A 21821-nucleotide genomic window follows, 5' to 3' on the forward strand; every position below is an offset into this window, starting at 1 on the left:
CCTACTTGACATTGTTTTTCTCAGCCCTTTGAAGATATTTGTTGGTTTTCTGATGAAAAATCAACTGTCAGTCATATTGTTGTTGCTTCCTTTATAGGTAACGTATCATTTCTCTGCTTGTTTTTAAGAATTTTCTTGTCTTAGGCATTCTGCAATTTTTATCATGATGTAGGTATGAATTTATTTTGATTTTATCTTGCTTGGGATTTAGTGTGCTTTTCCAATCTGAAGATATTTATCCCATTACTGGGGCCTTGGCCATTATCCTGGAATAACGTCTCATCCTCGTTCTCTCCTGGAATATCTGTTGGGTGGTATTACCTTAAACCTCTTTCTATTTGTATCTTACAACTTTTCCATTTTTTTCGTCGTATTCTTTATTCTGTATTCTGAGTAGTTTCTTCAGATGTGCCTTTTGTTTTACTAGTTTTCTTTGTTCGTCTCCAATTTTAAAGTTGTTGTCATTTTTCTTTATACTAAAAGCCATTCCTCTTCTCCCACCTCCAAGCTGCCTTTTAAAATTCATTGTATACTGTTCATTTCTCCTGGCTTTTTAAAACATCTTTATTATTATTATTATTATTTTTAGGTTCTTGGGAACTGATCATCCTGTGTATGCTGACCCCTGATGATAGAGAATCTGTCCCTTGAATATTTTTATTTGTTTGAGTTGGAGTCTTGCTCTGTCGCTCAGGCTGGAGTGCAGTGGCATAATCTCTGCTCACTACAACCTCGGTTTGCTTCAACCTCTGCCTCCTGAGTTCAAGTGATCCTCTTGGTTCAGCCTCCTGAGTAGCTGGGATTACAGGCTCCCACCAACATGCTCAGCTAATTTTTGTATTTTTAGTAGGGACGGGGTTTTGCCATGTTGGCCAGGCTGGTCTCAAGCTCTTGACCTCAAGTGAGCCACCGCAGCTGGCCTTTTATTTTTAATAGCGTGGATGTTGCTTTTTTAATGGAACTTGTATGTACCTTAGATTGTGATGGTGTTGTTCTTTACACAGTAGTTTTATTATTTGTGCTGGACACACTGTGCTCCAGCCCGTTTTTAACATTTTCAGCTTGTGTTTTCATCATGTATGAAATAAACATTTGACTAGCACCTGCACAGAATGTAGGTTCGAGTTTCTGTTTTTCATGGGAGACTACGCCCCCAAAAAGCCCAGAAAATAGATTTCTTACTACTTTTTATCTTGAATTCCACACCCAACAAAAAGTCCAGAAAGTAGATTTCTGGCTACTTCTCAGCCATGACCAAGTTTTTCTAGGGTCCTCAATCTCCTTCACACTGTTGTGTTGTAAACTTTCACTTTCTGCTCTAGCTTTCTTTCCTCTTCCTATCTAGCACCTGGATGTATCTGCCCTCCTTCCTTAGAAGCTATGCTGTATGTTTTTTCTATTTTTATCTATTTCTATTTAGCATTTAGATTCTTTTTAGTAGAAGAGGTATTCTGCTTAAGCTCCATCTCACTATGTTGCCAGAAGCAGAAAGTCATGTTTCTGGGAATCTATTTTAAGATTGTGAGTCACAGATTTCTTCTGTACTCCATACTGAGAGTGAATGCAGTGTGTTTTAATCTGATATACTGCTCTTTAGTGCTCTAAAATTAGTAACATTTGGCAGGTCATAGTGGTTCACATCTGTAATCCCAGCACTTTGGGAGGCAGAGGTGGGCGGATCAGGAGGTCAGGAGTTCAAACCTGTAGTCCCAGCTAGTTGGGAGGCTGAGGCAAGAGAATCACTTGAACCCAGGAGGTAGAAGTTGCTGTAAGCTGAGATGGCGCCACTGCACTCCAGCCTGGGCTACAAAACAAGACTCTATCTCAAAAAAAAAAAAAAATTAGTAACTTTTAAAATGGGTTACCGTTTCATATGGTCAGGTATACAATAAATACAAATTCAGATTTGCATTTCAATTAAGTCTCCTGTTGATAGGCCAGGGCTTGGTGGTTCATGCCTGTAATCCCAGCTCTTTGGGAGGCCTACGTGGCTGGATCATGAGGTCAGGAGTTCAAGACCAGCCTAGCCAACATGGTGAAACCCCGTCTCTACTAAAAATACAAAAATTATTAACTGGGCATAGTGGCGCACACCTGTAGTCCCGGCTACTCGGGAGGCTGAGGCAGGAGAATTGCTTGAACCTGGGAGGCGGAGATTGCAATGAGCTGAGAGCAAGCCAGTGTACTCCAGCCTGTCGACAGAGTGAGACTCCCATCTTAAAAAAAAAAACTCTTGTTTGTGTATTTTATTTGTGCTAAAATCAGATAGTCATATTCACTTGTGTTTCTCATATTGGTTAGAAGTGTTGGTACTATTTTATGTGATTTAATTAAGAGAAAAATATTAAATGGAGTTTTCTTGCTAGACAGGCTGTTTACATATAGTTTCATCTGAGAGACAACTAGAAAATGAACTAATTAGTATATAAAGAGTTCTTACAAACTCTTGATCTAAACTCATACTCGAAGACCATAGAAAACAGTAAGGAAAAACTCATTAGGAAAAGGACAAAGGATATAAACTCACTATTAATAAAAAGGATATACAGATGTTCAGCTTCATTTTTAAGGAAAAATGCTAATAAAACTATATTAAGATATTTTTTACCTATTAGATTGGAAGAGGTTTTAAAGTTTGATACACACTGGGTTTAGAAAGATGTTGAGAAATGGGAATGTTTATGCATTGCTAGTGGGAGTATAAATTGAAATTACCTCTAGGGAGGACAGTTTAATAATTTGTCTTCGGCCGGGTACGGTGGCTCACGCCTGTAATCCCAGCACTTTGGGAGGCCGAGGCGGGTGGATCACGAGGTCAAGAGATCGAGACCATCCTGGTCAGCATGGTGAAACCCCGTCTCTATTAAAAAATTAGAAAAAATTAGCTGGGCATGGTGGCGTGTGCCTGTAATCCCAGCTACTCAGGAGGCTGAGGCAGGAGAATTGCCTGAACCCAGGAGGCGGAGGTTGCGGTGAGCTGAGATCGCGCCATTGCACTCCAGCCTGGGTAACAAGAGCGAAACTCCGTCTCAAAAAAAAAAAATTTGTCTTGAGGATTAAGTGTACATTTGGTGCATAGTTGGAAATAAGAAGATTGGAAGCAACTTAAGTGTTCCTCAAAGGAAGCTAAATAGATAATTAGGGTACCCACATAGTAGAATACTGTACATACAGTGTTAAATATAGAATGAGGCAGTTATTAAATACATGGACATGTAATTATCTCAGAGGGACTATCAAATGGAAAAGCTAAGGTGTACAATAATGTGTAGTGTGCAAACATGAGGGCGAGAGGAACACAAATGGATTTTAAATGTTTCGAATCCTTATAAAAATATACAAGAGGCCGGGTGTGGTGGCTCACACCTGTATTCCCAGCACTTTGGGAAGCCAAGGTGGGCAGATCACTTGGGTCAGGAGTTGGAGACCAGTCTGGTCAACGAAACCCCGTCCCTACAAAAAACAAAAAGCTGGTTGTGGTGGCACACACCTGTAGTCCCAGCTGCTTGAGGGGCTGAGGTGGGAGAATCGCCTGAACCCAGGAAGCAGTAGTGAGCATAGATCATGCTACTGCATTCTAGCATGGGCCATAAGTGAGACCCTGTGTCAAAAACAAGACAACAACAAAAAGAATGTACAAGAAACTAGTAATGATGGTTGCCTTGGGGAGAGGGAGAGAATTAGACATATTAATATTGTCAGCATTTTAAAAAAGTATTCCCTGAAGGAGCTTAGAAACAGAGCAGAAACTGTTTTTCTTTTTTTTTTTTAAAGACAACTTTTTATTGCTACCAGAGGCTTTTATCATCAGTACACATTTCTGACTGCAATACCTTTTTCAGACTGCAAAGGGAGCTCAGGATCCAGAAGTCATTAAGAGATATAGGTAGGCTGGGGAGGTAGGGGGAGTAAGTTCTAACAGCTTAACATAATACTAGGGTACTTAATTCAGTTATGACATATTACAGACTCAAATCATAGAGCTGCCCCAACATCTAGACAGTCTCTCCTACTGATGATAAATGAGTGAAAACTAATCAGTTACAAAAATCTAATTTCAGTTGTTACATACATGTTTCTTTGGTGAACACCAGGATATATTAACTTTATCGCAAATCTTTTATACAAATATCAACAATGCTTTCAACAAATCTAAGTGTCATAATTACATGCAACTTTTAAGCATCACTTTAAGGTAAATAAAAATGAAAACCATAATTTTAAATTAAAATTTGAAATGAGACACAAAAGGTAGTATGGGAACTTTTTCTGTTGCTCTCTCATTAATATGGGACAATTCCAAAGTACCCTTTTCAAACTAACTAGAACTTGAATCATGGCTGTCACACCAAAATAATTTGTTCATTCAATTGCTAAAAAATAATTTTGGGGTTTCCTATTCAGTGAAAATCAGAATACAGATCAGCATGCATAAAGTTCACTAACTTACGGAGAAGCAAGTAAAAGCAATGGGAAAATTAAATCAGGATGCTGAAGGGGAACAGGTCTGCTGGCTATGAATTTTAACTGAATTTTTGACGGGGCAAGCTACGTTACATTATGGCAGAAAAAAAAGTGCAACTGTCATACTACAAAGTGACTTTAAGTTTAAAAAAAATGTTTGGATCTTTTGGAATTTTTTTTTTTTTTTGGTCTTTATGTGCTTAAATAATGTTGAATTATAATTAGCCACACAAATAATGAGTTTTTTTTTCTGGCTTACTCCAAATCAGCCTGTTAAGGTATATTTCCTTCTACAGCCTTTCCTCATTTTCCGTGTTCTCATTCCCAGAGTAGTCTACCTTAGTTTACACTCAAAGGTAACTCTTGTTCAAACCACATGACAGAAACAGGCTGCAAAGGTGGACAAGGAGAAGCATGTCCCTCCTGTCTTGATATATCAGTGCCACACACAGAACCCACATTTTCTGAAACATTATCTTCATTATAGAACCGTTTGATTCCATTGTAAAAGCCATCCACTTCCATTTCCTCTACTTTGCATTTAGTAGAGATCTGCTTGCACCCATTGGCAGCTGGGAGATGATGGTAAAAGGCTGCTGTACCTCTGACTGGCACTTCTGGCTTGCTGTTGTCCTTGGAGAAGTCTGGGCCTGAGACAGAGGAGGGATGTAATCTGAACACTTCTTTGACACAGGTTACCAGGGTGTGCTTGAGGGGACGGTAGACATAAACGGAATTTAGAGGCAGGGAAGACTACAGAGTAGAAAGGTGATGTGCCACAAGCTCCCGACAATGGATCAACTGGGAGCTATCCATCTGTGCTTTCTGAAGTAGTTCAGTTGTAAGAGAAAGCCAATCAGGAATGAGTTTCTCCATTTCCAGACTAACCATGGCCAGAGCAAGCATGGATCCTCTGAATTGCAGAAGTTGGTTGCAGGCCATACAGTGAAGTAGTTGCTTGGTAAGGACTGCCAGATGTTGAGATGGGCTCAATTTGGGCAAACTGAAAAGTAACTGAGGCAAACTGAAAGTTGACACTGCAATGGCATGGAAAATATGAAGAAAATCCAATGGTGTGGCTGTGTGAAGATCCCAATTCAACTTACCCAGAATAATTCTCTCCATTCTCAAAATTTCAGATGAGGAACATCCACAGAAACTGTCTCTTGCCAATACTTTCAGTACTAGAATTCTCTCATCTTCCTCAACAGTCTTGGCAGCTAGGAAAAAACAGCTGATGGCAATACAACTCAAGTATTTTGGATGAGCCTTTACAGTAGCTAAAAACCTGTCCAAAAGACTGCTAGCCAGAGCAAATGTTTCTGGGTAAAGGTTGAATTGGTATTTGAGTTTGGCCAGCCATTGAATTACTACGTCTCTCTGGGATGGAGAAACATTCTGATTTGAAGGTATTTTCTGCACATTCACCTTCCACATCTGTGCTTCCCTAGAGATTGCCTTTTCCAACAGGAAAGACAATCTCTGGTTTTCCAAAGGCCCTGGAAACTTCATGATATCCTTTGGATCTGCCTGTTACCCAGCTTTATGCCTGTAATCCCAGCACTTCGGGAGGCTGACTCGGGAGGATCACATGAACCTCAGGAGTTACCAGCCTGGGTAAAAAGGCAAAACCCCATCTCTAGAAAAAAAATGTAAAAACTTAGCCAGACATGGTGGTATACACCTATGGTCCCAGTTACTTGGGAGGCTGAGGTGGGAGGATTACTTGAGCCTAGGAAGTTGATGCTGTGGTGAGCTGAGATGATGCCACTGTATTCCAGCATGAGCAACAGAGTGAGACCCTGTCTTGAAAAAAGAAAAAGGGAACAGAATAGGGAAACTATCATTTTTTCTTAGGAATTTTTGAGTGGCAGTTAACTGTTACACATTATGACTTTGATCAACATAAAAAATTCTTTTTTTTGAGACGGAGTTTCTCTCTTGTTACCCAGGCTGGAGTGCAATGGCGTGATCTTGGCTCACCGCAACCTCCGCCTCCTGGGTTCAGGCAATTCTCCTGCCTCAGCCTCCTGAGTAGCTGGGATTACAGGCACGCGCCACCATGCCCAGCTAATTTTTTTCGTATTTTTAGTAGAGACGGGGTTTCACCATGTTGACTAGGATGGTCTCGATCTCTTGACCTCGTGATCCACCCGCCTCAGCCTCCCAAAGTGCTGGGATTACAGTTTTGAGCCACCGTGCCCGGCCCAAAATAAAGAATTAAAATAATTCAAGTAAAGTACCATTTCAAAGTAGTATCGTATGTGAAATTACAGTTCTGTTGCATCCATTTCAGCATGTTGCCAGGCCATGGCTACTATGTGATAGACACTGCTATATTTTGTGAATGAAAAAGACTGAGGAAACATTTGTATTGAGTTCATCTGCTTGACAGGTTGCCCTTTTGACTTAGTGCTTCGGAATTAATGCAGATTCTTAAAACTGGAGAATAGTTTTATTATTGCCCTCCCTCTGTATCTGAGGGAATTGGTTCCAGCACCTCCTTGTATATCAAAATTCACTCATATGCAAGTTCCTCATTCAGCCTTCTGGAACCTATGGGTACAAAAAGTTGGACCTCTATATATATAAGTTTTGTGTCTCCTTAATATTGTGTTTGTGATCCATGTTTGGTTTTGGTTGCAGAACCTGCTGATATAGAGGGCTGACTGTTTGAAAAAAATCTGTAGAAAAGTGGACCCATTTCAGCACTTGGGGAGGCCAAAGCAGGAGGATCACTTGAGGCCAGAAGTTCAAGACCAGCCTGGGCAACATAGCAAGACCCTGTCCCTTTAAAAAAAAAAAAATTTTTTTTTTTTTAAATTAGACATAGTGGTTCACACTTGTTATCTCAGCACTTTGGGAGGCTGAGGCAAGAGGATTACTTGAGCCCAGGAGTTACCAGCTTGGGCAAGATCTTGAGACCCTGCCTCTCCAAAATATGAGAACAATCAGCTGGGCATAGTAGGGCTAAGGTAGCAGGATCCCTTGAGTCCAGGAGTTCGAGGATGCAGTAAGCTGTGATCACTGCACTGCACTCCACTCGGGCGTGGGTGAGACAGCTGGGTATGGTGGGACTCAGCTGTAGTCCTAGCTACTCAGGAGTAGCTCTAAAAAAAATGTGCATAGTTGTATTATTACCTACTAATTTTATTTTAAACTAGGCAAGGAGGCATAAGATATTATAAAATGACTTATTTTTATTTATTTATTTATTTATTGAGACAGGTTCTTACTCTGTCACCCAGGCTGGAGTGCAGTAGTGTGATCATAGGTCACTGCAGCCTTCAACTTCTAGGTGCAAACACTCCTCCTGAATAGCTGGGACTTATAGGCATGAGGCACCACCTAATTTTTAAATTTTTTGTAGAGGCAAGATCTTGCTTAACTGCCCAAGCTAATCTGGAACTCCTGGCTACAAGTGATCCTCACTCCTCAGCCTCCCAAAGTGCTGGGATTATAGGCATGAGCCACTACACCTGGCCAGGAGTTATTATCTTAAAGAATGATTTAATAGAGGAAGAGGGACAGGATATTTAGAAAGTAAAAGCTCTAAAGTATCATTACTAAAGTTGCTTTTTTTTTTGGTATTAATGAAGTTAATATTTAGGGTTAGTTGTTTGAATTAGTATCTGTTCATTTGATATATAGGCAACTTTTTGTTTTTAAAATTTTAAGATCCAGCCAGGCGTTATGGCTCACACCTGTAATTCCAGCACTTTGGGAGGCTGAGGCTGGCAGATCACCTGAAGTTAGGAGTTGAAGACCACCCTGGCCAACATGGTAAAACCCCATATGCTAAAAATACAAAAAAATAATTAGCCAAGCGTGGTTGTGGGTGCCTGGAATCTCAAAACATGGTAGGCTGTGGCAGGAGAATCACTTGAACCCAGGAGACAAAGGTTGCAGTGAGCTGGGATTATACCACTGCACTCCAGCCTGGACAACAAAACAAGACTCTGTTTCAAAAAATAAAAAATTTAAAAAATCTTAAGAACTGTTAGGGATGGCATCACATGTGATTGTCAGTACATGCCTAAAACAAGTTTTATTACCTTTTACATGAACATTAAATGGTACACCAGGAAGATTTATTTTTTACCTTTTAAGTATTGAAGTAATAATTTTGAATTATAATTTTTTTTTTTAGATGGAGTTTCATTCTTGTCCAGGCTGGAGTGCAGTGGTGCAACCTCTGCCTCCCAAGTTCAAGCAATTCTCTTGCCTCAGCCTGCCGAATAGCTAGGTATACAGGTGTGTGCCACCACACCCAGCTAATTTTTGTATTATTAGTGGAGCTGGGGTTTCACCAGGTGGCCAGTCTGGTCTCAAACTCCTGACCTTAGGTGATCCACCTGCCATGGCCTCCCAAAGTGCTGAGATTACGGGCGTGAGCCACCACACCCAGCCTGAATTATAGTAATATCATATTATATATGATCATCTTATCTACAGGATGATCATACAGTATCTTCCAAAGTGAGATATTTCTAAGAATGAAAAGAAATGGCATTAATAATTGCAAATTTGGTTCTAGACCACCGAAATCCAATAAAGTGAATCTCAATAAAGCAAGTCACACAAATTTTTGGTTTCCTAGCGTGTATAAAAGCCATGCTTACACTATACTGTAGTCTATTAAGTGCACAGTAGCATTTTGTCTAAAAACCAATGTACATACCTTAAATAGAAAATACTTAATTGCCAAGAAATGCTAACAATCATCTAAGCCTTTCCTGATCTTTTTGCTGGTGGAAGGTTTTGCCTTGACGTTGATGGTTGCTTACTGGTCAGGGGTTACCATGGCAATTGCTTAAAATAAGGCAGCAGTGAAATTTGCCACATCAGTTATTATTTCCTTTCACAAAAGGTTTTCCAAGTTTTGCCAGGCTGTTTCCTAGGCTGGAGTGCAATGGTGTGATCTCCCAGCTCACTGCAATCACCGCCTCCTGGGTTCAACCAATTCTCCTGCCTCAGCCTTCTGAGTAGCTGGGATAACAGGCATGTGCTACCACACCCAGCTAATTTTGTATTTTTAATAGAGATGGGGTTTCTCCATGTTGGTCAGGCTGGTCTCAAACTTTCAACCTCAGGTGATCTGCCTGCCTCAGCCTCCCAGAGTGTTGATATTACAGGTGTTACCCACCGTGCCCAGCCCACAAAAGATTTTTCTTTAGCATGTGATACTATTTCATGACATCTTAACCAGAGTAGAATTTCTTTCAAAATCACAGACACGAGACCGATCACTAACAGCTCGGGATTGTAGCTCCCAGTGAAAGCTCAGAGAACGAGACGACGCCACACTTTTAGACGAATTTTCGTCACTCACGGATCAGCTGATTCCCAGTGGAGGAGCCCCACGGGTTGCCAGTGCGACTCTTGTGGCCGCAGCAGTTTTGCTGGCGCTTCGGCACAGCAGCTCTTCATGCAGAGCAAACGGGACTGCTTCCCCTACTGACCGGAGTTTGGAGCTCCGGGAAGTCAGAGCCGCTTGTTGCAGACTCAAGAGGGAAGCCAGACCAGAGATTCCCGGGCAGAAGAGCACCATCAGTCTTATCGCTGCTATTTAGGCCGCCACAGTGGGTTGCTCGGATCCCAGCACTGGAAATCAATAAATCGGACGTCGACTCAGAAACCTAACTAGAAAGGCGGTTCATCTACAATGAAGGGAAAAAAACAGCCTAAGAAGGCCGAGTATACCCAAAATCAGAACCCATCAGCAACGGAACAAGCCCTGATGGAAAAGGACTCATCAGCAACGGAACAAGCCCAGATGGAAAAGGACTGTGTTCCATTATCTGAAGTAGGCTTTAAAAGGTGGATGATAAGAAACTTCTGGGAGTTAAAGGAACTTGTTCTAACCCAACGTAAAGAAACTAAGAACTTTGAAAAAAGGTTCGATGAAATGATGAAAAGAATAGACAATATAGAGAGGAATACAAATGAACTTACGGAGTTGAAAAATACAACACGAGAACTTAGTGAAATATGTACAAGCTTAAATAGCCGAATGGATCAAGCAGAAGAAAGGATATCAGAGGTCGAAGACCAACTTAATGAAATAAAACGACAAGACAAGAATAGAGAAAAAAGGATAAAAAGGAATGAGCAAAGTCTCCAAGCAATATGGGACTATGTGAAAAGACCTAATATATGTTTGATCGGTGTACCTGAATGTGACGGAGAGAATGAATTCAAGCTGGAAAATACTTTTCAGGACATTATCCAGGAAACATTTCCCAACTGAGCAAAGCAGGACACTATTCAACCCCAGGCAATACGGAGAACAACACCACAAAGATATTCCTCAAGAAGACCAACCCCAAGGCACAAAATTGTTAGATTCACCAGGATCGAAACGAAGGAGAAAATATTAAGGGCAGCCAGAGGGAAAGATCAGGTTACCCATAAAGGGAAGCCTATTAGGCTTACAGCAGATCTCTCAGCAGAAACCCTACAAGCTAGAAGAGAGTGGGGGCTAATATTCAATATACTTAAAGAACAGAACTTTCAGCCCAGAATTTCATATCCTGCCAATTTAAGCTTTACAATTGAAGGAAAAATAAAATCTTTTAGGAACAAGCAAGTACTTAGAGATTTTACTACCACCAGGCCTGCTTTACAAGAACTTCTAAAAGAAGTATTATACATAGAAAGGAACAACCAGTATGAGCCTTTCTAAAAATACACCAAAAAGTAAAGAGCATTAACATAAAGAAGAATTTACATCAACGAAAGGATAAAATAGCCAGTTAATATCAAATGGCAGTAACCCTAAATTTAAATCGACTAATTCCCCCAATCAGAAGATATAGACAAAATATAATGGTATATCTAAAGATATACAAAGATTCAAAATAAAGGGTTGGAAAAAAACTTACCAACCAAAAGGAGAGCAAAAATAAATAAATAAAAAGCAGGAGTTGCAATTCTCACAATTAATAAAATAGATTTCAAAGCTACAAGGATACAAGGGTAAAAGGATTAATGTAATAATAAGAGATCTTAACACCCAGATACATAAGACCCATAATGAGATTTAGATTCAACGAGACAGAAAATTGATAACGATATCTAGGACTTGAACTCAGAACCAGAACAAATAAACTCAATAGAGCTCTCCATTTTAAACACACAAAATATACATTATCCACTTTAAACACACAAAATATTGATTGGCCATTATTGATACCCATTTTAGGAATGAAATACTATTTCTTTTTCCCTCTTTTTCTCTCTTTTTTTCCCTCTTTTTCCCTCTTTTTCTTTTTCTTTCATCCTAAAAAAAAAAAAAAAGAAAATCACACACACTTCTCTCAAACCCTGACACTGCTTTATCAACTAAGTTTAGGCAATGTTTTAAATCCTTTATTGTCATTTCAGCAATGTTCATGGGATCTTCACCAGAAGAGATCCGTCTCAAGGAAATCACTTTCTTTGCTCATCCATGAGAAGCAAGTTCTCATCTGTTCAAGTTTTACCATGAGTTTGCAGCAATTTGGTCACATCTTCAGGCTCCATTTCTAATTCTAGTACTTCTTTTGCTTTTCCCCCCACATCTGCAGGTACTTCCTCCACTGAAATCTTACCCAAAGTCCTCAAAGTCATTCTTGAGAGTAGAAACCAGCTTCTTCCAAACTCTTGTTAATGTTGATATTTTTACTTCCTCCACACAAATGTTCTTAATGGCATCTAGAATGGTGAATCCTTTCTAGGTGGTTTTCCATTTATTTTGCCCAGCTCCATCAGAAGAATCACTGTGACAGTTATGGCCTTATGAAATGTGTTTCTTAAATAATTCCACTTGAAAGTTGAATCTACTCCCTGATCTAGGGGCTGCAGAATGGAAGTTGTTTTATGTTAGCAGGCATGAAAACAGCATTAATCTTGTACATCTCCCTCAGAGCTCTTCGGTGAACAAGTGCTGCATTGTCAGTGAGCAGCTATAATTTGAAAGGAATCTCTTTTTTCTGAGCAGTAGGTCTCAACAATGGGCTTAAAATATTCAGCAAACCGGCCAGGCGTGGTGGCTCAAGCCTGTAATCCCAGCACTTTGGGAGGGCGAGGCGGGTGGATCACGAGGTCAAGAGATTGAGACCATCCTGGTCAACATGGTGAAACCCTGTCTCTACATTTTTAGTATTTTTATTTTGTATTTTTAACAAAAAATTAGCTGCGCATGGTGGTGCATGCCTGTAATCCCAGCTACAGGAGGCTGAGACAGGAGAATTGCCTGAACCCAGGAGGCGGAGGTTGCAGTGAGCCGAGATTGCGCCATTGCACTCCAGCCTGGGTAATAAGCAAAACTCTGTCTCAAAAAAAAAAAAAAAAAAAAAAAAAAAAAAAATTCAGTGAACCATGCTGTAAACAGAGGCCGTGGTTGGTTGTTCCATTTGTAGAGTGCAGGCAGAGTAGATATAGCGTATTTTGGGAATGCTAAATGAGCATTGGCTTTATCTTAAATTCACCAGCTGCATTAGCCCTAGAGAATCAGCCTTTCCTTTAAAGCTTCAAAGCCAGATACTGACCTACTATGAAAGTCCTCGATGGCATCTTCTGGTATAAGGCTATTTCCTCTACATTGAAAATGTGGTAGCTATTTCATGTAGCCACCTTCATTGATCAGTCATGTTAGCTAGATCTTCTGAATAACTTACTACAACTCCACATTAGCACTTTCAGCTTCACCTTGTACTTTTATGTTCTGGAGTTGGCTTCTTTCAGTCAACCTCATAAACCAACCTCTGCTTGCTTCAGGTTTTTCTTATGCAGCTTCCTCACTTCTCTCAGCCTTCATTGAATTAAAGAGAGTTAAGACCTTGCTCTGGATTAGGCTTTTATTTAAGGGAATATTGTAGCTGGCCTTAGCTTCTAGCCAGATCACTTACAGTTTTCTTCATATTATCAATAAGTCTGTTTTACTTTCTTATCATTTGGTGTGTTTACTGGGTTAGCACTTTAAATTTCCTTCAAGAACTCTTTCTTTGCATTTACAACATTGCTCTTTGGTACAAGAGGCCCAGCTTTAGCTTTTCTTGGCTTTTGACATGCCCTCCCTACTAAGCTTAATGATTTCTAGCTTTTGAAAGTGAGAGACATGTAACTCATCCTTTCACTTGAATACATAAAGGCCATTGTAGGGTTATTAATTGGTCTAATTTTAATATTTTTGTGTCTCAGGGAATAGGTAAGCCAGGGGAGAGGGAAGAGATTGGGAGCACCCCATTTTTGGAGCAGTCAGAGCAGACACAACATGTATCAATTATGTTTACTATCTTATGTGGGCATGCATTGTGGCACCCCAAAACAATTCAGTAGTAACATTAACGACCATTGATCACAGATCGCCGTAGCAGATAAAATAATCATTAAAAAGTTGGAAATATTGGGAGAATTACCAAAATGTGCCACAGAGACATGAAGTGAGCAACATGCTGGTAGATAGTTAAAATTTCTTTGTAGAGGTTTGGAATTTGGTGTAGGATTAAATGAAAAGTTTTAACCTTGGGGATGCAAGGACGTAAGGATCTGATTAGGCTTTGCAACTTGAGTTTGACTGATGTCTTCTGTGTGGTGTCTGCTAAATCCCACAGCCTATAGGATTAGTCACATTGGTTATAAGGTTTGCTTCTATCTCTGAAAATTATTACTTCATTCCATAGTTCATTTTTTTAAAAATGAACTTAAAATGGGCACCAGAATGGGATTGATTCATCATTCTTGGACTCTAAGTCTTAACAGTTCTTAATTAGTAACATTTAAAAATCATACAAGGACACTTGGCTGTTTAATGCATTCATTTTATTAATGATAGAAAATATTTTTGGCTGGATGCAGTGGGTGACACCTGTAATCCCAGCTCTTTGGGAGGCCGAGGCCAGTGGATGACCTGAGGTCAGGAGTTTGAGACCAGCCTGACCAACGTGGAGATACACTGTCTCTACTAAAAATGCAAAATTAGCCAGACATGGTGGCACATGCTGAATCCCAGCTACTTGGAAGGCTGAGGCAGAATTGCTTGAACCCAGGAGGCAAAGGTTGCAGAGGTGGAGGTTAGCCGAGATCATGCCATTGCCCTCCAGCCTGAGCAACAAGAGGGAAACTCCATCTCAAAAAAGTAAAAATAAAAAAAATATTAATTTCATAGATGAATTGATTATCAACTTGAATGAAGTCTTAGGTGATTCGCTGCCTCCTTTGTTAAGGCAACAAATCCTTTATGACATTTAATTCTAGCAGGTTTAGTCATACAATGGTAGTTTCTGAGACCAGAGACCTTTAGATCATAATAGTTTCATTACATAATTACAGATAAAGACACTGAGAAAGTGTGATTTCCTACAAGATAATAGAGCTAACAATAGTATAAAAGTTAGTTCCACAAATGATAATGTAACTTCTAAAAACTCATATATTCTGATACATAACACAGAGTTACTCTGTCCCTGTTTTGTTTTAGATCTCTTGGCCAGGCGCGGTGGCTTACGCCTGTAATCCCAACACTTTGGGAAGCCAAGGCGGGTAGATCACGAGGTCAGGAGTTTGAGACCAGCCTGGCCAATATGGTGTAACCCGGTCTCTACTAAAAATACAAAAATTAGCTGGGCATGGTGGCGGGCACCTGTATTCCCAGCTACTAGGGAGGCTGAGGCAGGAGAATTACTTGAACCTAAGAGGCGGAGGTTTCAGTGAGCTGAGATTACACCACTACACTCGAGCCTGGGTGACAGAGCAAGACTTTGTCTCAAAAAAGAAAAAAAAAATCTAACTTAGGCTGGGCACTGTGGCTCAGGCCAGTAATCCTAGCACTTTGGGAAACAGAAGAGGGTGGATCCCTTGAGGTCAGGAGTTCAAGACCAGCCTGGCCAACATGGTGAAATCGTGTCTCTACTAAAAATTAGCTGAGTGTGGTGGCAGGTGCCTGTAATCCCAGAATTTGGGGAGGCCGAGGGGCCCAAGAATAGCTTGAACCTGGGAGTCAAAGGTTACATATGAGCTGAGATTTCACCACTGCACTTCAGCCTGGGTTGACACAGCAAAACTCAAAGAAAGCTTCAGATTTGGTCTTACCTTTCTTAGAAATGCTTTTAGAGTATATTCATATGCTGATAAACTGATAATATAGAAATAATGACTGATACATGTATCCTAAAGTTAGAGTAAACATGTTAACAGTGCTTTTTAATGAATCTCAGTAAACTATTGAATTGAAATTGAAACTTCTTTGTTTCCTATTATTTTGCTTGTATTTTAAGGCCCTTCATAACAGTTACCTACTGTTTCTTAAACAAACCATTTATATAGATTAGCATAATCTTAACGAGAGACAAGAGTAGCTTATTTAGTCTGTAAAATGGAAATCACTTATAAATGAATTTAGAATTAAAAGATTGATTTGTTGAGTGTTACAGAATTTTACCACTGAAACCAAATAAGTTATTTTGGAAAAGTGGTTGAAGTGATAGTAGGATTGTTTAATACAATAGTTAACTCTTAAAAATCATATGGGGTTTTGTTCTTCCGGAAGCCTTTTTTTCTAAGATACGGGGGGTGGGGGAAAGGAATTGTTACTATTCTAAATTTGCATTAATATATCTTGACAGTTTAATTTCTTATATTTTTTACAGCTTTTGTGTTAGTCTATTTTATTATTGTTTTCATCCTATTTTCTAAAGTTAAATGTATTCTGAATTTCTTTAGCATCTCCTAAAGCAACCTCGATAATAACTTACATTCTTTCCTTGTTTCTTTGGTCTAGAGTGTTTTAAATTACTAGTTCATCTTGTTATTGTGGGTAGTACACTGACCTCTTGAGTTTTCAAATTCTCAGAACACATTACCATCCATGTTTTCCCCCTCAGTCAAGTAACACTGTCAGCACCAGAAGGACCCCCAATCTTAACCCATCAAAACTCCTAAGATAATAAAATTTGTGGAAGAGTTTACAAGGGGGAGCTCCCTGCTTAATTGATAAGAGTAATGTACAGAAGAAATTAGTGGGGGAACTTTTAACTATACTCCCTCCTGATGACTTTTTTTGTGGGGGGCGGGGGGGAACGGAGTTTTGCACTTGTTGTCCAGGAGTGCAGTGGCGTGATCTGGGCTCATTGCAACCTCTGCCTCCCAGGTTCAAGCAATTCTTCTGCGTCAGCCTCCCAAGTAGCTGAGATTATCAGCGTGCGCCACCACGCCCCGCTAGTTTTGTGTTTTTAGTAGAAATTGTGTTTCACCTTGTTGTTCAGGGTGGTCTCGAACTTCTGACCTCAAGTGATCCACCCACCTGGGCCTCCCAAAGTGCTGGGGATTACAGACTCGAGCCACCGCTCTTGGCTCTCCCTCCTGACTTCTTACCAGATACCAGTACCCTTATTTGGAAAGACTTTCAGGGAGCTGTGTCAGTTTGGGGGTTTTGGTCTCTAATCTGTGTTTTCACAGTAATTTTAAAAATCTTACACATTTATGGCCTATATTCTATCTGATATTAATAATATTTGGTATTGATAATACAAATAGAGCCTTGATTATTTGGGTAAGACATGAAGCGGAATCCATTATGTCTTCTAGCTGGGCTAAAGTATACATCTTTACTACTGATAGTATATGGAAAGACAGAATTACTCTGTACCTGTTGTTTCCTTCACAGAGAGCTAGTGGCATCTGATGAACAACCATGATACCTGGCTGAAACTCCAGGGTGGAAGTAATGCCCAAGTCCCTTTATAAAAGCCCACCACTATAAATCCTACATAATGGCTGTATGCAAACTAGTAGTCAAAGTCAATCATTTTAGAAAGGAAAGGTTTTGGTTAGCTCCTAAGTGGCTGTGTTTGTAATGAATGCAGTAGCTGTTTGGCAGCTTTCTGAATCTTTGGAAGGCCCTTGGTCCATAAGTCCTTGTGAACACCCACACATCTAGCATGAGAGACTAGTGCTAGAATGGAAATTTCTCTGTTCCCTACTCCTCACCCTAAGCCCATGTTCTAGTCCGACTTCTCTCAGCCCCTGCTCTTACATATCTACCACATTTAACAGAGCACTAGATGAGTAGCTTACCAGAGCTGGCACCTTTTCGGAGATCCTCTGGAATTTCATTGTAACTGACTGATTCACTTGGAGGAACAAGAAAAGTGAGAGGCATCTTATTTTACATTAGAGTTCCTTGGTGTGGGTACAGGCAGAGGTGGTATTTCTCTCAGTATGAGTACTGTGTTTGCCTTCTTTGATAGTACTTCTCAGAATCCGTTCATTTAAAGATAGCAGTGACTCAGTCAGTTTGAGATGTAGAACTTTTTTGTGACTTTCTCGCCATTGCCTCCTGTTCCCTCCCTCTACCACCACCCTAATTCAGTTCATAAAAATAGTTTTTAAATTGAAAGTCATCCATAATATGTAAAAATGGTAATAGAGAAAAATATTAAAGTAATATATTTTTAAGATTTGAGTGTCGCAATTTTTTTTTTCCTTGAGACAGAATCTTGTTCTGTCACCCAGACTGGAGTGCAGTGATGGGATCTCTGCTCACTGCAACCTCTGGCCTCCTGGGTTCAAGCAGTTCCCTGCCTCAGCCTCCCAAGTACCTGGGGATTACAGGTGCCCGCCACCACGCCCAGCTAATTTTTTTTGTATTTTTAGTAGAGATGGGGTTTTACCATCTAGGCCAGGCTAGTCTTGAACTCTGACCTCGTGATCCATCCCCCTTAGCCTCCCAAAGTGCTGAGATTACAGGCATGAGCTACTGCGCCCGGCCTCAGTTTATTAAATAACTATTAAAATTATATTGGTGATGTTGAGCACAATACTTAACATCTGATTTGTCTTTTTTTTTTTTTTTTTTAGTTAAGAGTGTAGTGATGCTGGAGCATCACTTGTCACATCTTGACATCACTTGTCATACACTTGTCACAGTTGCCTTTAGTTTGGGTATGCCCTTAATGACCTCTGTTGCCACACTCCTGTCTCAGCAACTTTCCAACTTGAGCCACAATTTTGATACTCATTACTTTTATAATGTATAAACTTCTAGGACTTCAACACTTAATTTTATACTAAGAGTGTGTGTGTGTGTGTGTGTGTGTGTGTGTGTAACTTCCTCTGGCCTCAGGCCTTTAAATACATTAAAATAATTAATTTAAAATCTTTTTTAAATTAAAGGATTTTAATTATTTTCCTGTTTTTTGTTTGTTTGTTTGTTTTTGTTTTTTTCTTTTTAGAGACAGGATTTCTTTCGCTATCTCTCCCAGACTGGAATGCAGTAGCACGATCATGGCTTACTGAACCCTCTACCCCCTGGGCTTAAGCCATCCTTCTGCCTTAGCCTCTCAAGTTACTGGGATTGCAAGTGTGTGCCACCACACCCGGCTAATTTTTTTAAATTCTTTGTAGAGACCGGGTCCCATTATGTTGCCCAGGCTAGTCTCAAAATTCTGGGCTCTCAAGCAATCCTCTTGCCTCCACCTCACTTCCCAGAGTGCTGGGATTATAGACATGAACCATCACACTTGGCCTCTGTTTATTTTCTTTAAAAATAACGTATGGGCCAGAAGCAGTGACTCATGCCTGTATTCCCAGCACTTTGGGAGGCTGAGGTGGGCAGGTAACCTGAGGTCAGGAGATGAGACCAGCCTGGTCAACATAGTGAAACCCCGTCTCTACTAAAACTACAAAAATTAGCTGGGTGTGGCAGTGTGCACCTGTAGTCCTAGCTGTTCAGGAGGCTGAGGCAGGAGAATTGCTTGAGCCCTGGAGGTGGAGGTTGCAGTGAACCAAGAACACACCACTGCACTCTAGCCTGGGCAACAGAGTAAGACTTTATCTCAAAAAAGAAAAAAAGAAAAGAAATATGTGGATGCAGTGATTGCATTTTGTTAAACCACTTCTAAACAGATAAACAACAAGAGAGTTATTGGTTAGAACTGTGTTTTCTAAACATTTGTATTTTAAATCTATAAACAGCCTTATTTTTCTTTAGCATTTATGTGAATTTGAATCAGTCTTGTTGGTATCATAGATGGTATTTTTATATAATATTAATTGATTGTATTTGTGGTTATTTTTCCAAAATGTAAAAAGGATTCTTTCTCTTCCTTGCTTTAAAATGTTCACTAGTTTCACTTTTCCTGGAGCAGTACTTTTCAAACTGTGTACCTAGGTTGATACTAGCTAACATTTACTGAGCACTTAATATGTCACACTATTCCAGACTTTGACATCTGTTACTGGTTTTATTCTCAAAACAAACCAATGATGAAGTAGGTATTAGTATCTTAACATTTATATGAGAATTTCATTCTGCTTTGTAATATTTAATATAAAAAGGTTTCTAAATGAATGACCTAGCATCAAGAAAAATTGAATCTAAGATTTCTATTATATTTGTTTTTTGTGACTTTTTATACTCCAAGGCATACCCTGTACGTCTAGAAGTGAGAATTTCTTTGTATGAAATTAACAATAAAAGACATACTCCAGAATTCTAAGTTTGTTTTAAAATTACATTTAGTAGACCTAAAATTATTTTATTTGCTGTGCAAGTTTTTAAACCTCTTACTCTCAATTCCTGTATTTGCCTTGCTTTAGATGGACACTTGCCTGCAGTGGGCACTGAGTAGCACTGTTCTCCCACGTACTTGATGTCTTAAACATTGTCTTTCCCTTCCCTAAAATGAGTGCACATCCTTGTTTTCTGCTTGTTGCTTTTCTACTTTTCCTTCTTGACACTTCAAATACTCTTTCCCTGGGAAGCCTGTCTAACTGGAGGCCATCTCCAGCAGAGCCATGTACTCCCTCGCTGTGCTTCCATAGCACTGTATTCACCTTCTCTCTTAATGCTTGGTGTGTAGTTGGTATGCTTTACAGACTCTGAGCTTCTTGAGGGCAGAGACCTGATTTTAAGTCTTCTCTATATCTATTATAGTCAAATACTTGGCACCTAGCGGTGTGAGTAAATGTTTGTTGAATGAATAGATGAGAGAACAGACAGTGTCTTTCAAATTACAATGTGTGGTGTAATCTAGTATTACCATTAGAAATTATAGGCTACATCATCATTTAAAGCCTCCCAGGGCGACAACCTAACCCCTGCCCTAAGAACATGCTTCAAGTCCAGGCTGATATGGTATAGTATTACTGTAGTAGTTAATGATTGAAATGCCCGACAAGCAGAAGTTTGATCATTTAATGATAATGTGCAGCAGGCAGAAGTTCAGTGCCTAATGTTCCCGTGTCTTATTTATTTCAGGAGTTGCTGGATAAATACTTAATAGCCAATGCAACTAATCCAGAGAGTAAGGTCTTCTATCTGAAAATGAAGGGTGATTACTTCCGGTACCTTGCTGAAGTTGCATGTGGTGATGATCGAAAACGTAAGTATATTTGTTATATGGGCAAAACTAAAGTACAAAAAAAGGGGACAAACAGGTCACTGTGACAATATATGTAGCCTCCAGGCTCTTTGTGATGTAAAAATAATTGAACATACATCAAGAAAATTAGTATTATCTTACATTCTCAAAAATGAAAATTGGGTCATAAATTTACATCATGTGCCCTTTAAAAGAAAGACTCATCTATGAACTTTAGTTATAATTGCACATGGTATTACTTAAAACAGGCATAATCTTTCATGCTTTAGAATTTTGGTTCACTGTGCTCTTTCCACCATCTTTCCGCGCCACCACAGTGGTCCACATAAATGTCCTGGCTGATGCTCTCGAGCATCAACGATGCCGAAAAGAGGCAAACACCAGGTGCTTATTAGGCCATGCTCCAAAGTCATCATCTGGTTTCTCATTGTGATGATGAAGCATGGTTACATTGGCAAATTTGAAATCATTGATGATCACAGAGCTGGGAAAATTGTTGTGAACCTCACAGGCAGGCTAAAGAAGTCTGGAGTGATCAGCCCTAGATTTGATGTGCAACTCAAAGGTCTAGAAAAATGGCAGAATTTACTTTATCCTGCCAGTTTGGTTTCGTTTTTAGCTCCAGAGATTTTTGCGCAAACTTTATGAGTCATTCTGCATTTCACATGGCCTTTTTGTCATTATGCCTTAAAATGCAGATAACTGAAATTACTCATAGAACATGGAATCAGGATGTTGTGCCTTTTCTGTTTGTCATATTAATTCATTATCATCTATTTTAAGGGGTCATAACATTGACTGCTAATTACATGTAATCAAATTTCTGAGGAGGAGAGGTGAGATGAATATGTTATTGCTGGTATATTATTGCTGGTATATTGCTGGTTTATTGCTTCACAGTAAATTTGAATGACCCATATGGTTAGGTTTTACTTGAGAAAGTTGAATACACAGGAATTGATGATTAATCAAGTAGTAGTCATAAAAATAGAT

General features: G+C 39.7%; 2 protein-coding genes across 2 annotated transcripts in view; one reads left to right on the forward strand and one right to left on the reverse strand.

Moving 5' to 3' along the window:
• Positions 1-21821, forward strand: part of YWHAQ (tyrosine 3-monooxygenase/tryptophan 5-monooxygenase activation protein theta) — a 49054-nt gene that overhangs the window by 20521 nt on the left and 6712 nt on the right. Inside the window, exon 3 of the mRNA XM_008981149.6 lies at positions 20705-20828. Within this exon, the coding sequence (XP_008979397.1) occupies positions 20705-20828 (124 nt within the window). The remainder of the gene's footprint in view (positions 1-20704; positions 20829-21821) is intronic.
• On the reverse strand, positions 5132-6001 carry LOC103788095 (cyclin-I-like). The gene is made up of 2 exons (XM_078349981.1): positions 5503-6001; positions 5132-5432 (listed from the first exon to the last, which is right to left on the reverse strand). Exons 1-2 carry the CDS (start codon positions 5974-5976, stop codon positions 5262-5264), a joined length of 645 nt encoding a protein of 214 aa, XP_078206107.1. The 5' UTR covers positions 5977-6001; the 3' UTR covers positions 5132-5261.

Source organism: Callithrix jacchus, chromosome 14 (genome assembly GCF_049354715.1).
Source record: "Callithrix jacchus isolate 240 chromosome 14, calJac240_pri, whole genome shotgun sequence".
NCBI classification, from domain to species: domain Eukaryota; kingdom Metazoa; phylum Chordata; class Mammalia; order Primates; family Cebidae; genus Callithrix; species Callithrix jacchus.